A 14,855-nucleotide genomic window follows, 5' to 3' on the forward strand; every position below is an offset into this window, starting at 1 on the left:
AACTAAAAATATAGAATTAGCATATTTTGTTAAATGGCAAAATATTCAGTGACTGATTACTCACTTTTGTTTTGTAGATCTTGGACAGTCGATATTTTATACAACTACATGTTTGCTACCCTTTCTCAATGATGATATTCTGAGTACTTTGCCCTACACGATGATATCAACGTTAGCTACCTTTCCTCCATTTCTGCACAAGGATATTATTGAATATCTTAGCACATCTTTTCTACCAATGGCTATATGTAAGTTCAATCTTACCTAATACTAGATTCTTTTAACGTATTGTACGAATGGAATTTGCTTGCACTGTTTTAGGCTGTAGATTTTCAAGATTATAATGAAATCACTTGCTATATACATGTGCTGTGATTTAAATTGTCATTTCAGCATGATGATTATGGAGAGAATCAAAGAAATGAATGATGATTATACCTTAGAATTGTTTTACTTGCATAATTTGATCTTATAGAGTAGGAAGAAAACATCAAGGCATAGTCTATTACTGACATAGAAACTATGGTATTTTGTGTAACTTAAGAAAAAAGTATGGAGAGAGAGCTGCCTCAGGTATAGAAATTCTTATCTTTTGCACCTGAAGGCAGAAGGTTGTGATGGGAAGAGCAATAGACAGTGTCAGGACATATAGATCCTAGTTTCAGCTTCACTTGTAAATGTGCTGTGTGGTGTTAGGCATCTCACATGGTTGATACCTCATCTCCAGAATGATGCTAGCATTAACTTCCCATCACAGGGATGTTGTGATGATAAAGTGATTCAATACGTATGAAAACACTTTGGAAAAAGGCTCGCAACTCATGTGCAAGTTTGTTATAAATGTGGAGCTGATTTGAATTCTGTTTCACTTTTGCAGACTTTTTTTTTTTAATTTTATTTTTAATTTTTTAAAATTTACATCCAAATTAGTTAGCATCTAGTGCAACAGTGATTTCAGGAGTAGATTCCTTAGTGCCCTTTACCCATTTAGCCCATCCCCCTTCCCACCACCCCTCCAGCAACCCTCAGTTTGTTCTCCATCTTTATGAGTCTCTTCTGTTTTGTCCCCCTCCCTGTTTTTATATTATTTTTGTTTCCCTTCCCTTATGTTCATCTGTTTTGTCTCTTAAAGTCCTCATATGAGTGAAGTCATATGATTTTTGTCTTTCTCTGACTGACTAATTTCACTTAGCATAATAGCCTCCAGTTCTATCCACGTGGTTGCAAATGGCAAGATTTCCTTCTTTTTGATTGCCGAGTAATACTCCATTGTATAGATATACCACATCTTCTTTATCCATTCATCCATCGATGGACATTTGGACTCTTTCCATACTTTGGCTATTGTTGATGGTGCTGCTATAAACATGGGGGTGCATGTGTCCCTTTGAAACAGCACACCTGTATCCCTTGGATAAATGCCTAGTATGCAATTGCTGGGTCGTAAGGTAGTTCTATTTTTAGTTTTTTGAGGAACCTCCATACTGTTTTCCAGAGTGGCTGCACCAGCTTGCATTCCCACCAACAGTGCAAAAGAGATCCTCTTTCTCTGCATCCTCACCAACATCTGTTGTTGCCCGAGTTGTTAATGTTAGCCATTCTGACAGGTACAAGGTGGTATCTCATGGTGGTTTTGATTTGTATTTCCCTGATGATGAGTGATGTTGAGCATTTTTTCATGTGTCGGTTGGCCATCTGGATGTCTTCTTTGGAGAAGTGTTGCAGATTAATTCTAATAGGCTTTCCACACACGAGAGCAGAGAGAAAAAGCCAAATTGGGTTGGTTTTTATGATCAAAATCCTTCTAAAGTATTTTGTAAAGAAATGGATTACGAGGGGTGCCTGGGTGGCTCAGTCGATTGAATTTCTTACTCTTGATTTTGGCTCAGGTCATGATCCCAGGGTCGTGGGATCAAGCCCTGCATTGGGCTCTGGGCTGAGCGTGGCACCTACTTAAGATAATCTCTCTCTCTCTCTCTCTCTCTCTCTCTCTCTCTCTCTCTCTCTCCCTCTGCCCCTCTCCCCTGCTCTTGCGTGCTCGCTCTCTCTCTTAAAAAAAAAAAAGAATTAGATTATGAATCAATCTATACTTCAGTGGATAACCTGAAAAGATTGTGGATTTAGGAGCCAAATAGATGTAGATTTAAATCACAGCTCTTCTGCCAAACTAGTTGTGTGGCCCTAGGCAAGTTACCTAACCTTTCTGTTCCTTACCTATGTAAGAAGAATAATCATAATAGTTGCCTGGGTGGTTGTGATAACAGAGATGATTCACCTGGAAATTGGTAAGGTGCTGGCTGGCTCAATGCCAGGTGTTCACTAAGTGTTAGTTTACTGCTCTCCTTCCCTAAACTTTTGTGCCATTAAAATACCTTTATTGGTCACATTCGATTCCTAGTGACCATTTTTCACCATTTTTAATTTTATGTGCTTATCATCTTATTAAAGTTGTTGCTATGTAATAATAGTGACAAACATAGGTACCTTTAAGCTACATTACTTATTTTATAGTTAAGCTTAATTTTAGCTAGGGAATTATAGTTTCATGTCTTTTTTTAAAAATTTTTTTTTTTAACGTTTATTTATTTTTGAGACAGAGAGAGACAGAGCATGAACAGGGGAGGGGCAGAGAGAGAGGGAGACACAGAATCGAAAACAGGCTCCAGGCTCTGAGCAGTCAGCACAGAGCCCGACGCGGGGCTCGAACTCACAGACTGTGAGATCATGACCTGAGCCGAAGTCGGGCGCTTAACTGACCAAGCCACACAGGCGCCCCTGTAGTTTCATGTCTTTTAAGCAAAGAGTCTGTCTTCTGCCTAAATTTTATGGTGATTCAGAAACATTAGCAGACCGATGGTATGGTTCAAGCAATAGATTATTGATCATTCTCTCTCTCTTTTTTTTGTTCTGTGTAACCTGACAAGCGCTTGCTTATCAATACAGTCTTAGAATTGTATAGTTATGTTAACTGTGAGATTTAGGCATAGGAATTCTTATTTATTATTATTATTTTTAAAGAATTACAGGTGAGGAGGAGCATCTTTGTAATAATCTTTTTTTTAATTTTTTTTGAACCTCTTTTATTATTATTGTTATTGTTGTTGTTGTTGTTTTTATTCCCCTTCCTAAGAAGTCTTTTTTTTTAATTTTTATTATTTTTTTTAATATATGAAATTTATTGTGAAATTGGTTTCCATACAACACCCAGTGCTCATCCCAAAAGGTGCCCTCCTCAATACCCATCACCCACCCTCCCCTCCCTCCCACCCCCCATCAACCCTCAGTTCGTTCTCAGTTTTTAAGAGTCTCTTATGGTTTGGCTCCCTCCCTCTCTTTTTTTTTTTTTTTTCCTTCTCCTCCCCCATGGTCTTCTGTTAAGTTTCTCAGGATCCACATAAGAGTGAAAGCATATGGTATCTGTCTTTCTCTGTATGGCTTATTTCACTTAGCATCACACTCTCCAGTTCCATCCACGTTGCTACAAAAGGCCATATTTCATTCTTTCTCATTGCCACGTAGTACTCCATTGTGTATATAAACCACAATTTCTTTATCCATTCATCAGTTGATGGACATTTAGGCTCTTTCCATAATTTGGCTATTGTTGAGAGTGCTGCTATGAACATTGGGGTACAAGTGGCCCTATGCATCAGTACTCCTGTATCCCTTGGATAAATTCCTAGCAGTGCTATTGCTGGGTCATAGGGTAGGTCTATTTTTAATTTTCTGAGGAACCTCCACACTGCTTTCCAGTGTGCACCAGTTTGCATTCCCACCAACAGTGCAAGAGGGTTCCCGTTTCTCCACATCCTCGCCAGCATCTAGAGTCTCCTGATTTGTTCATTTTGGCCACTCTGACTGGCGTGAGGTGATATCTGAGTGTGGTTTTGATTTGTATTTCCCTGATAAGGAGCGACGTTGAACATCTTTTCATGTGCCTGTTGGCCATCCGGATGTCTTCTTTAGAGAAGTGTCTATTCATCTTTTCTGCCCATTTCTTCACTGGGTTATTTGTTTTTCGGGTGTGGAGTTTGGTGAGCTCTTTATAGGTTTTGGATACTAGCCCTTTGTCCGATATGTCATTTGCGAATATCTTTTCCCATTCCGTTGGTTGCCTTTTAGTTTTGTTGGTTGTTTCCTTTGCTGTGCAGAAGCTTTTTATCTTCACAAGGTCCCAGTAATTCACTTTTGCTTTTATTTATTTATTTAAAAAAATTTTTTTTTTCAACGTTTATTTATTTTTGGGACAGAGAGAGACAGAGCATGAACGGGGGAGGGGCAGAGAGAGAGGGAGACACAGAATTGGAAACAGGCTCCAGGCTCTGAGCCATCAGCCCAGAGCCTGACGCGGGGCTCGAACTCCCAGACCGCGAGATCGTGACCTGGCTGAAGTCGGACGCTCAACCGACTGCGCCACCCAGGCGCCCCATCACTTTTGCTTTTAATTCCCTTGCCTTTGGGGATGTGTCGAGTAAGAGATTGCTACGGCTGAGGTCAGAGAGGTCTTTGCCTGCTTTCTCCTCTAAGGTTTTGATGGTTTCCTGTCTCACATTCAGGTCCTTTATCCATTTTGAGTTTATTTTTGTGAATGGTGTGAGAAAGTGGTCTAGTTTCAACCTTCTGCATGTTGCTGTCCAGTTCTCCCAGCACCATTTGTTAAAGAGGCTGTCTTTTTTCCATTGGATGTTCTTTCCTGCTTTGTCAAAGATGAGTTGGCCATACGTTTGTGGGTCTAGTTCTGGGGTTTCTATTCTATTCCATTGGTCTATGTGTCTGTTTTTGTGCCATGTAATAATTAATCTAAATTCACTCTACCTTCCTTCTTAGGAATAAGTTAATAATTTAGGGAGAGGCATTGAATATATCAGGCCTCTAAAGTTATGCTTCACTCTGATCAAGCATTGTGATGACTGGCAATTTGTTTCTTCATCCCTGGTTATTAATTTCTACTTAATTAGAAGCACAGACCCCAAAACATGTCTTAAAGTCACATTAGAATCCTTATTTCTTTAAATGTGTGAGCCTTGGCAACTGAGGGGAACAAAATATTAAGTTGAGTCTACAAAATGTGTATGAATTTTAATACTTATTGGTAGATTAACTTGGTGTTCATTTAAATTGTGAACAAGCTGTTAATGTCTCTGGGGCTCCATTGTGTTTTCAGCTGTAAAGGGGAGTTTTGGAAAACATGTTCCATCTCTAAGGTTATTTCTGGCTTACTAATTCTAGGTTAAATAACATCAATCTTATTTTATGTAAGAGGCACATGTCTTCCTGTAACCCAGTTGTTGATCTAGTTCATTTATGTCTATTGCTCTGGTTTTAGTTTCTTACTTGTGACTTCCATTTATTGTTACCATCCCTGTGGGTTGAGGAGCCTTTAAATCTTTGAAAATAAATGGTAGTAATACCCTTTTTCAAAAAAAGTTTATTTTTTGAGAGAGAGAGAGAATACATGCACGAGTGGGGGAGGGGCAGAGAGAGAGGAGATAGAGAATCCTCAGCAGGCTCCTGTTGTCAGTGCAGAGCCTGATGTGGGGCTGGAACTCAAGAACCACAAAATCATGACCTGAGCTGAAGTCAAGAGTCGGTTGCTTAACCGACTGAGCCACCCAAGCACCCCAGTAGTAATACCCTTTAAAACCACATTCTATTAAATGATTGAGGTGTTGTTTTTTTTTTAATGTTTTATTTATTTTTGAGACAGAGAGAGACAGAGCATGAGCAGGGGAGGGGCAGAGAGAGAGGGAGACACAGAATCCGAAGCAGGCTCCAAGCTCTGAGCTGTCAGCGCAGAGTCCTATGTGGGGCTGGAACTCATGAACCGCGAGATCATGACCTGAGCCAAAGTCAAACGCTTAACTGACTGAGCCACACAGGCGCCCCATTGAGGTGTTTTTTTTTTTTTTTTGTATTTGTTTCTTTGCAAAGACACAGACCCAAAGAACGAGGGAATCGTGTTCCAGATTAATCACGTGTAAAGGAATTGATGTGAGAATATGTGTCTGTTGCTTGCATCCGTGTCGTTTCTGTCTTTGGAAGTTGTTTCGATGTCTAGAAATTGTGACCGAAATGAGAGAGGAGCATTTAACTTCTTCCAGAATGTTTTCATTTCAGGACGGAGATGTTAGGGGATTAAGGAGGCTGCATTTTCTGAGTATTTGATAAAATCTTCAAGACAAGACAGCTTTTATGTCTTTGGTGTGGTGTTCACAAGGTCAAGATGTAAAATGTGGACAGTTTTTCAGGTGTTAAATGTTAGTGTCGTTAAGAACGTAGACTAAGAAGCGCCAAGCTCTGAAGTGGATCTAATGAAGTATTACGGTTCTTTCCATGTAAGGGCCGTGCGTGTTTGTCAGTTACACCCTCCCATCATTTTTGTCAATAAATCTAGTACTGTGGCTTTATTTTAAATCACTCCTTTTGAGATGCTGCAGAGAAAACTGCAATTTATTATAAAAATTTCATCTGACATAATCTTTTCTTTTTAACTCCTTCCACAAATAAGATATACTTCTTTTTATTCCAAATGTGTGCAATAGGCTCTGTTTTTTGTTTTTAAAAATATTAAAGGAGTACTAAGAATTGAAAAAGTCATTAGCATTTCACCATGGAAACCTCTTTTTTTGCAATAAAGGGTCTGTGATTTGTGGACCAACTTGAAATATGGATGTTGGGAAGATGATATGGATATTGGCAAAGAAGAGAAAAGCTGATCCCAAATGAACATTAATTGATATAGGCTGTGTTATTTCAAAGATGATAATAAGACTGAGCGATGATATCGGTGAAAGACCCTTCTAGTGTATCTTGGTAGCCTAGACTTAAATTTCCTCAAAAAATCACTTACCCTTAGGAAAAATAAAGGTTAATTTAGATCTTTGCACTTAAAAGCAATTGTGTGGGTTGAGTATCTGGTTCCAGGCCATTAGCCCTGGATCATTTTTCTTCTACTACTATTACAGAGGATGCCTGTGATGCTTCTATGATCCTCCAAAAACCAATAAATATATATATTTAAAAAAAGACAGTCAGAACCCAACACCACATATTGATGACATTTAAATATTCTTCTAGATATAAAATTTGTTTTATTAACTAATGATTGTTTTTATAAAACAGGTCTTACTATTTTGTAAGAGCTTTATTGTTCAATTTGTGGAAATATGTTGGAATAGAAATCCAGAAGAACTGAATTATGTAGTCTTTCGCCGATTGGCAAATCTCTTAACCTCATCAAACTTTAGCTTCCTTAGCTGTAAAATTGTGAATTATCATCATCTCCCCTGCCTGTGCCCATGTTTGTTGTGAAGATCAGAAGATAACATACAGCAATGGCCTTTGAATATTGTGTCATGTTAAACAAATGTATAACAGACCAAATCCACAGTCATGTGACGGACATGTCAAATCCCATTGCAACTAATTCCAATATACTGTACCAATTCATATGTTGTCCTAAAGTTTTATTATTTTAAACATAGCTTGGGAAAAGGGGCCAGCCTCTGGGGCTTGGGATTTTTTCCCCCGCTAGAGTTTGTTGTATAGTAACAATAATGACCAGAATAGGTTTTGATCGCATAGAATCTGACAGAACACCTCTGCATTTTTTTTTTTTTAAAGATTTTATTTTTCTAAAGTAATCTCTACATCCATCATGGGGCTTGAACTTACAGCTCTGAGGTCAAGAGTTGCATGCTCTACTGAGCATGAGCCAGTCAGGCACTTCACCTCTGCATTGTTGATGGGCACTCTTGTCTCTATGATTTTCATTAATATAGCAGTCTACAAATATTGTAATGCTGCATGGACTTTTGGGTCATGATGTCGCAGTCTTCCCATTATGTTGAATTGATAGGCCCTTCTGAAGGCATAGGTATCTTATGCTCAAACCCTATCTCATGGAATACAAATACCTGTGATTACACAGAGATGCTTGTTAATTCAGGCAGTGCAGTCTGCCCAAGCACAGGAAACGGTTCTGTCGGATGGCACCAGAATGTGTTTCTTCTTCCCAGATGACTCTCCTACCTTTACCCCTTAAAAAATAATAAGGCTAGTGGGGTTCATTTAAATATATTCCAATTCAGACCACTTCTTATCACCATCTCTCACCTGGACCAGTCCAGTAGTTTCTGAACCAGTCTTCCTGCTTCTACTCCTGGCAATCCTACAGTTGTTCTCTACCAAACAGCCAGAGCCATCCTCCAAACATGTAAATCAGACCATGTCACTTCCTTCATCACTTTCCATTACTCTGACAAATCAAATTCAATGTCCTTCCCTAGCCCACACGGCCCTCTGTGCTCTGGCCACTGCTGACCTTACTGGTTTATTACTGTCTCTTCTATGTTCACTGCATGCTATCCACATTGGCCATTCTGCAGTTTCATAAAGGCACTAAGCTTTCCTGTGTCTCAGTAGCCCTTCTCCCAGATGGTCTTATGATTCTTCCTCACTCTCTTTAGGTCTCAGCTCAAGTGTCTCATCTTTCAACATGCCTTTCCTTACCCTCAAGCTAAATCAGGACGCTTCGTCACTTTCTACCTATTCCCTTGCCCTGCTTTACATTTCTTCACAGGTACTTGTTTGCCTGTTCCTCTAGAACAGCTCTGTCTATAGAACTTTCTGCAATGATGGAAATGTTTAAAAAACCTCCATGCTGTCTAGTACACTAGCCACATATGGTAACTGAGTGCTTTAAATGTATCTAGTGAGACTGAAGAACTGAATTTTTAATTTAATTGAAGTTTAATTAATTTAAATAGCCACATGTGGCTAGTGGCTACCATATTGGATGGCAGAACTTGACCATTTAAGCTCCATAAGGACAAAGGCTTACCTGTCTTGTTTACAGCTGTGTCTCCAGGGGAAGAACAATGCCTGGGACATGGGAGCTATGGGAAGAATACTCTTTGAATTTTTAAATGAATTTTGAGTGAATAAGTCACTAGAACATTAGCTGTGATGTTAAGTGACCTGGGCTATAGTCCTAATAATTAAGTTGGTGATCCCATGCAAATAATCTGATTTCTCTTTATAAAATGGCCTTCCCCATATACTTCATTGTTTTTTGGGTGAGAATCATGTAAGAAAGCTGTATGGGATAGTACATTAGGAACTATAAGATGCAGGAACAGATTAAGCTCCTATGAGTTATGGCTCATAGAGGAAAGGTTAGAAATGGTTGTTCTGGTGGTGCTGGAGGATCAGGAAATAGGTCTTAAAACTTTTAATTGTATTTCCTGAGCACAATATTACATATAAAATTTTCTTATTTGGATTAATTCTCTTCTTCCTTCCACTGTATGTAGCTTTGGCTTTATACACCCGCATGGGGACAAGCTGCACATCTGTTTACATCATGTCTTTTTACCAAGATTCAATAAATGATGTGTGCCTGTGAATGTTTATTAATTAGAATTGTGGTAATTTTATTCAGTCTGTCAGAAGGCTATGCAATTGCAAAGCCCTGTCTGTTTATAGAGGTTCTGGAGCCAATTTCCTAGGGCTTGAACCAGGGGAACACTTTTGGCTTTGTGGTTGACCATACTTGACGGAGAGCACGGTTCTGTAGGGGTAAAAGGGACATGCAAAGGTCACAGAGCCATTTGGGCTAGTCTCCAAATAGACTTCACCTAAATCATCAAGACATTTTGGGCATCTCTCCCAGTTTTAAAGGCCTCCAGGCACAGGGATTCTCAGACTCCCTTAATAGTCATTTTATTTATTTTTTTTTTAGAAACATTTATTATTAAAAAGTTTCAGATGAATTTAAACAAAGGTGAAAACACTTGTCCCAGGAGGACCATATATAGATGTGTATACATATATAGATATAGATACAGATATAGATAATTATTTAAACGTATGTAATTATTTTTCCCCGAGTATGTCAGAGACTAGATTTTCCTGCCACCGCCCTGAACAAAGGGCACCGGGGCATGCACTTCTTGCTCCCACATCTAGACACCTTACTGAGTGCTTCCTTTCTTATTTCCTGTCCCTCTAGTAATGCTTCTCCCAGAAGGCTCAAGGGCCCCCTTGATCAGAGTCACATGATGTGCTTATTAAACTTGTACCTTTTCTGCTTCCAAACTGATGGAGTTAAACTCTAGATACGGGCCCCAAAGCTGAATTTTAACAAGCTCCCTGGCTAAATCTGAGAGAAAATGCATCTTGTTCTTTAGTATTTGGCTCAAAGTTCTCTTCCCTTGATTAATCTCATTTGATTAATCAACTTTACCATCTAAGAGCATTGACATGATCTGCATATCTTTGTATAATTATTAGTACCCATTTATATTGCACAGCCAAACTAGTTCATCTACCTGAATATCACCGGTTTGGTGGGGGTAGCAGCATCCCAGCTGTGAGTGATTAATAAAAGCAAATTCGGGTAAATAGAACATAATGATAGATCCCTTTTCTTTATTTGTTTGCTTATGTCTGTAAAGCTGTTGTAAACCATCCATTGTGGTGCTCAAAGTCTTTCTTTTACTTAAAGAAAAGAATAGAATCATGTTAAAATTTTCTGTTTTCTCTATTACATGACACATCTTGTAGTGTTTTAATGGTTCTTTTATCCATGTGTATGATTATAAGTTGCCTTATTCTTAATGGATGGAGTTGAGATACTATTTCCACGTATTGCACTTTAATGTAAAATATAATAAAAATAAAATAAAGCAGATTTGTGGGTCAACTGATTTTTTTGTGGTTGCCCACATTAGTGTTTTTCTCTATTGTGTGGAGGAAACTGAGGGTTGACTGAGGGTGTCATACTCACTCTACACCGTTCTGCTCATGCTTTCTTGATGATCTGCCACAAACCTAACTATAAGGAGAGATTCCTCCTACCTACTTCTGCAATTATCCCTGAGAAAAGGAATTCATTTTATGTTTGAGTGCTTTTAAAGTTTCTTCTATGTGAGCCCTCTCTCAATTACTGGTTAGAATAATAAAGTACTCTTTGGGGACAGCAGCTCTGTGGAGTATTATCCCGAATGACCTCCATCAGTGCTAGTTTTGAATGCTTGTTGGAGTTTCCTGACATACCACTAAAAAGGAGAGAGAGAGAAATGTAATATAGTGTTGGATGCATCGTAAACAAGCCACTTACAGATGTCTTAAAAGCGTTATGTAAGTGATTATCATGTGGAGACCATGGATACACAGCTACAAGATGAATTTTGAAGAAACCAGCTTGCTTTGTGACTGAATACTTGTGGCACAGGTTAAAATGTTCAGTGACAGTGTTATTCACAGATTCGAAAAATGCATTCTTTCAAACAACTCAGTTGGATATGAAGATGGTAAGCTCTGGAAAAGTAAAAAAGTGGTTCTCACGGTGATGAAGACGCTGCTGCTGAGTTACATGTAAAGGTTTGAATAAAATTGTTAAATGATATGTGAGAGCTGAAAATATTTTTTAAATTAGTAGACAATTTTTTTAATAATACGTGATTTGAAATTTGTGTAACTGAATTAATAAGGTCCCCATTATAAGTGGACTATTACTTCATTCGCATCTCTGAAAGGTGATACATTCAAGTTGAGTTCAAAATAAATAAACCTTTTATTTTTACTTTTATTGAGATAACCTTCAACACGCCTTTATATTTGGGCACATGAGGATCTTGTTTTTTCTTTCTTTTCCACCTAGATGTAAACATCTTGGGAGCAGAGATTGCATCTAAGTATATTTCTGATAAAGCCATGACATCACACTCTGGCACTCTTTCTTCTCCTTGGAGATTCTTACCAAATGTGTGCTATTGATGATGACAGATGTAATATTTGTATGCTAGGACAGAATTTGTGCTTTTATTTGTGCAAAATATCCACTGAATTGGTTCAGACTTTTAAACAAAGTTTCCTCTCAGCTATCATGCTGTATGACAAGAAGTATACATACAGACTAATTGTGTCTAATCAAAAGATTTTTTGTTTCAGTGGGTTCCTCAAGAAGAGAAGGCGTTCCTGCCCATGTTAATCTGTCTGCATCATCCATGCTAATGATTGCAATGCAATACACATCCAACCCAGGTAAGTGGCCTTTTGAATGGCTTGACTAATTTCAGAAACAGTTGTTAAACAAGATATGAAATAAGTAAGCTAGAAATTCTCATGTGGGAAGAGATTTTCTTTGTGGATAGACAACTGGGGATGTGTTACAAGACAGATTTTCGGGTTGAAATAAATTCACCTTGCCTGTTGCTATTAGCAGTAATCTTGCTGGCTGGTCATATTTTTTGAATGTTTGGGGCAATTTTAGAACACTGACTAGAAATTGAATGTAAGTATATAGGAATAAGTTAAATTAGAAATGTAAAAAATCATCTGCAATTCTAATGACTGAAGATAATTACTGTTAATACTTTGTGAATTTGCTACTCCAGTGCCACACGAGTATCCTTGAACATGAATGTTTTACTACATTTCCAATTATTTCCTTAGAACAAATTCATAAAAGAGGGATTAATAAGTTAAGGGACTTGAAACAATTTCAGTAGTCTCACTAACTACATAGGAGAGTACAGTAACCTGTCATTGAGTATTATCAAAGTTTGTATTCTGTCAGACAGATGAAGAAAAATATCTTGTTGTTTTGACTTGTATTTCCTCTCTTATGACTCATGTTGGACTGGTGTCATTTCCATTCATCTGTATAATTTGCTTTTCATTCATCAGTATAATTGCATATGAACTTTGGGAAACTGACCTGAAAAAGGGGCTGACTGTTGGCATCACATGCTATGATATGAACTCAATTTTAATTTTCATGTATTGTTTATATAGAAAGTGAACAAATTTGGTGGCACTGTTTTCAATCTTCTGCTTAATTACATAATAAATAATAATTACATTTTTGATGCAGGATGGGGGAAAAGTGTTTTATTTTATTTTTTAATTTATTGTTGTTTATTTTAAAAAGTGTTTAAACAATTTTTTTTAATGTTTATTTATTTTTGAGAAAAAGAGAGAGCATGAGCAAGGGAGGGGCAGAGAGAGGGAGACACAGAATTCGAAGCAGGCTCCAGACTCTGAGCTGTCAGCACAGAGCCTGACACGGGGCTCGAACTCACAAACTGTGAGATCATGACCTGAGCCGAAGTCGGAGGCTCAACTGACTGAGCCACCCAGGTGCCCCTAAAAGTGTGTTTTTTTTTTTAATGTTTATTTACTTTTGAGAGAGAAAGAGAGAGAGAGAGAGAGAGAGAGAGAGAGAGAAGTGGGCGGGGCAGAGAGAGGGAGACACTGAATCTGAAGCAGGCTCCAGGCTCTGAGCTGTCAGCACAGAGCCCGACATTGGGCTAGAACTCACAAACTGTGAGCTTATGACCTGAGCTGAAGTCAGATGCTTAACAAACTGAGCCACCCAGGTGCCCCAAAAGTGTTTTATTTTGAAACCTTAATGCTTCTTCATTTGGAGTGTTACACTTTAAATATGAAATGGCTGTGATTATTATATGAGTAATTAAAATGTATAGTTTTTTGGAAGTTCTATCTCCTATCTCACTCTGGCTTGGAGGGCCCTCAAAATGTCATTTATATTTATTATATATTATTTTTTGAAAACACCCTTCATTTGGAGGGTGTCAGTTGAAATCTCATCCTGAGCCTTTGATCCTAATTTCTAAGTTGGGAGACAGTAGAGTAGGGGCCCTAAAATTATGAGGTTAGAGGTTTGCGGGACATATCTGAGCTCACCAGCAAATTGCCAGTTAGTGTTAACCTTGAGCAAGTTTTTTAACCTCCCTAAGATCAAGTTTCCTCATTTCTAAAACAGGAATAGTAATTTCTGCAATGCCTTAAAATGTTGTGAGCATTTAAGGAGTTAAGTATATGTAAAATGCTTACGTAGCATAGTGACAGACACCTTGTAAATGCTCAATAAAGAGCGACGCAAGTTGCTGCAATCTGCCATTTTCTTCTCGGAGTTGAGCGTTTCACTGGAAAACCACTATGATCAGGCTGCGTTACTTCTGTTATTCCCAAATCTGTATCTTGATCTGTTCATGGGGAATGTTTATAGCCAGCTTTTCCATGCTAAAAATTACACTTGGGACTCAAAACTAGTCTCATGTTGTGGGAAACTGTTAAGAGTGAGGCGATATCCACCAGGGGGCTCTCAGGGACCAAGTGGTAGGGCGTCATTTTGTCATTTGAATTTTTATTGGGGAAGACAGCAAGTGGCAGCTTGGTCCTTGTAGCCCATTGTATATCAAGGATGAAGCATAGACCTGCTCAACTGATTGATTCCTTTGTTCACTGCTCTGAGCTGCTAGACATTGTGAAAACCACCCAGAAATACAAGGTATGGTGCTTGCTGTAGACCTTAGGTCTAATTGGAAATATTAGGCATATTCACATAAATCATTAATTTACAATGTAAAGTAGAATGTAGAAAGTACAAAATGTGTACTATAGATAGTATTAATTCATCAGAGAGAGTGAACTCTATGGATTAGAGTGATCAGGAAAGGCTTTGGGCCACTTGAGCAAAGTGTGGGTCTTAAAATATGAATAAAGTTTTGATTGAGAGGGTAAGTGGGACAATCTGGGAAGGCAAGAAGTTTAAACACAGGGACTCTCCAGGTGTGTTCATGGGACAGTCAGTGGACTACTGTGAACTGGGTTCATGTGACAGCCATATGGAGAAAGAGAAAGTGGTCTGGAACATCTGTACTTGTGAACTCATTGATGCCTTAATGACAAAATTCCAATTCTAGAGGGCTATTTATATTTTCAGTAAATAGTCACTGAATATCTAGTCCGTGCCAGACGCTGGAGACACCATGGTTAGCAAAACAGAACTGACCTCTGCCCCTGCCTCATGGAACTTATATGGT

The 14,855-nt window shown here is 38.4% G+C and overlaps 1 protein-coding gene across 31 annotated transcripts in view; it reads left to right on the plus strand.

Annotated features, from left to right (window-relative positions):
* The window catches only part of UNC79 (unc-79 homolog, NALCN channel complex subunit), a 320,681-nt gene that overhangs the window by 106,680 nt on the left and 199,146 nt on the right, over nucleotides 1-14,855 (plus strand). For all 31 annotated transcript variants that reach the window (XM_045060452.1, XM_045060454.1, XM_045060457.1 and 28 more), the window contains 2 exons: nucleotides 78-248; nucleotides 11,956-12,048. In XM_045060452.1, the coding sequence (XP_044916387.1) occupies nucleotides 78-248; nucleotides 11,956-12,048 (264 nt within the window). The remainder of the gene's footprint in view (nucleotides 1-77; nucleotides 249-11,955; nucleotides 12,049-14,855) is intronic.

The sequence above is a fragment of the Felis catus genome, chromosome B3 (genome assembly GCF_018350175.1).
Source record: "Felis catus isolate Fca126 chromosome B3, F.catus_Fca126_mat1.0, whole genome shotgun sequence".
Taxonomy (NCBI): domain Eukaryota; kingdom Metazoa; phylum Chordata; class Mammalia; order Carnivora; family Felidae; genus Felis; species Felis catus.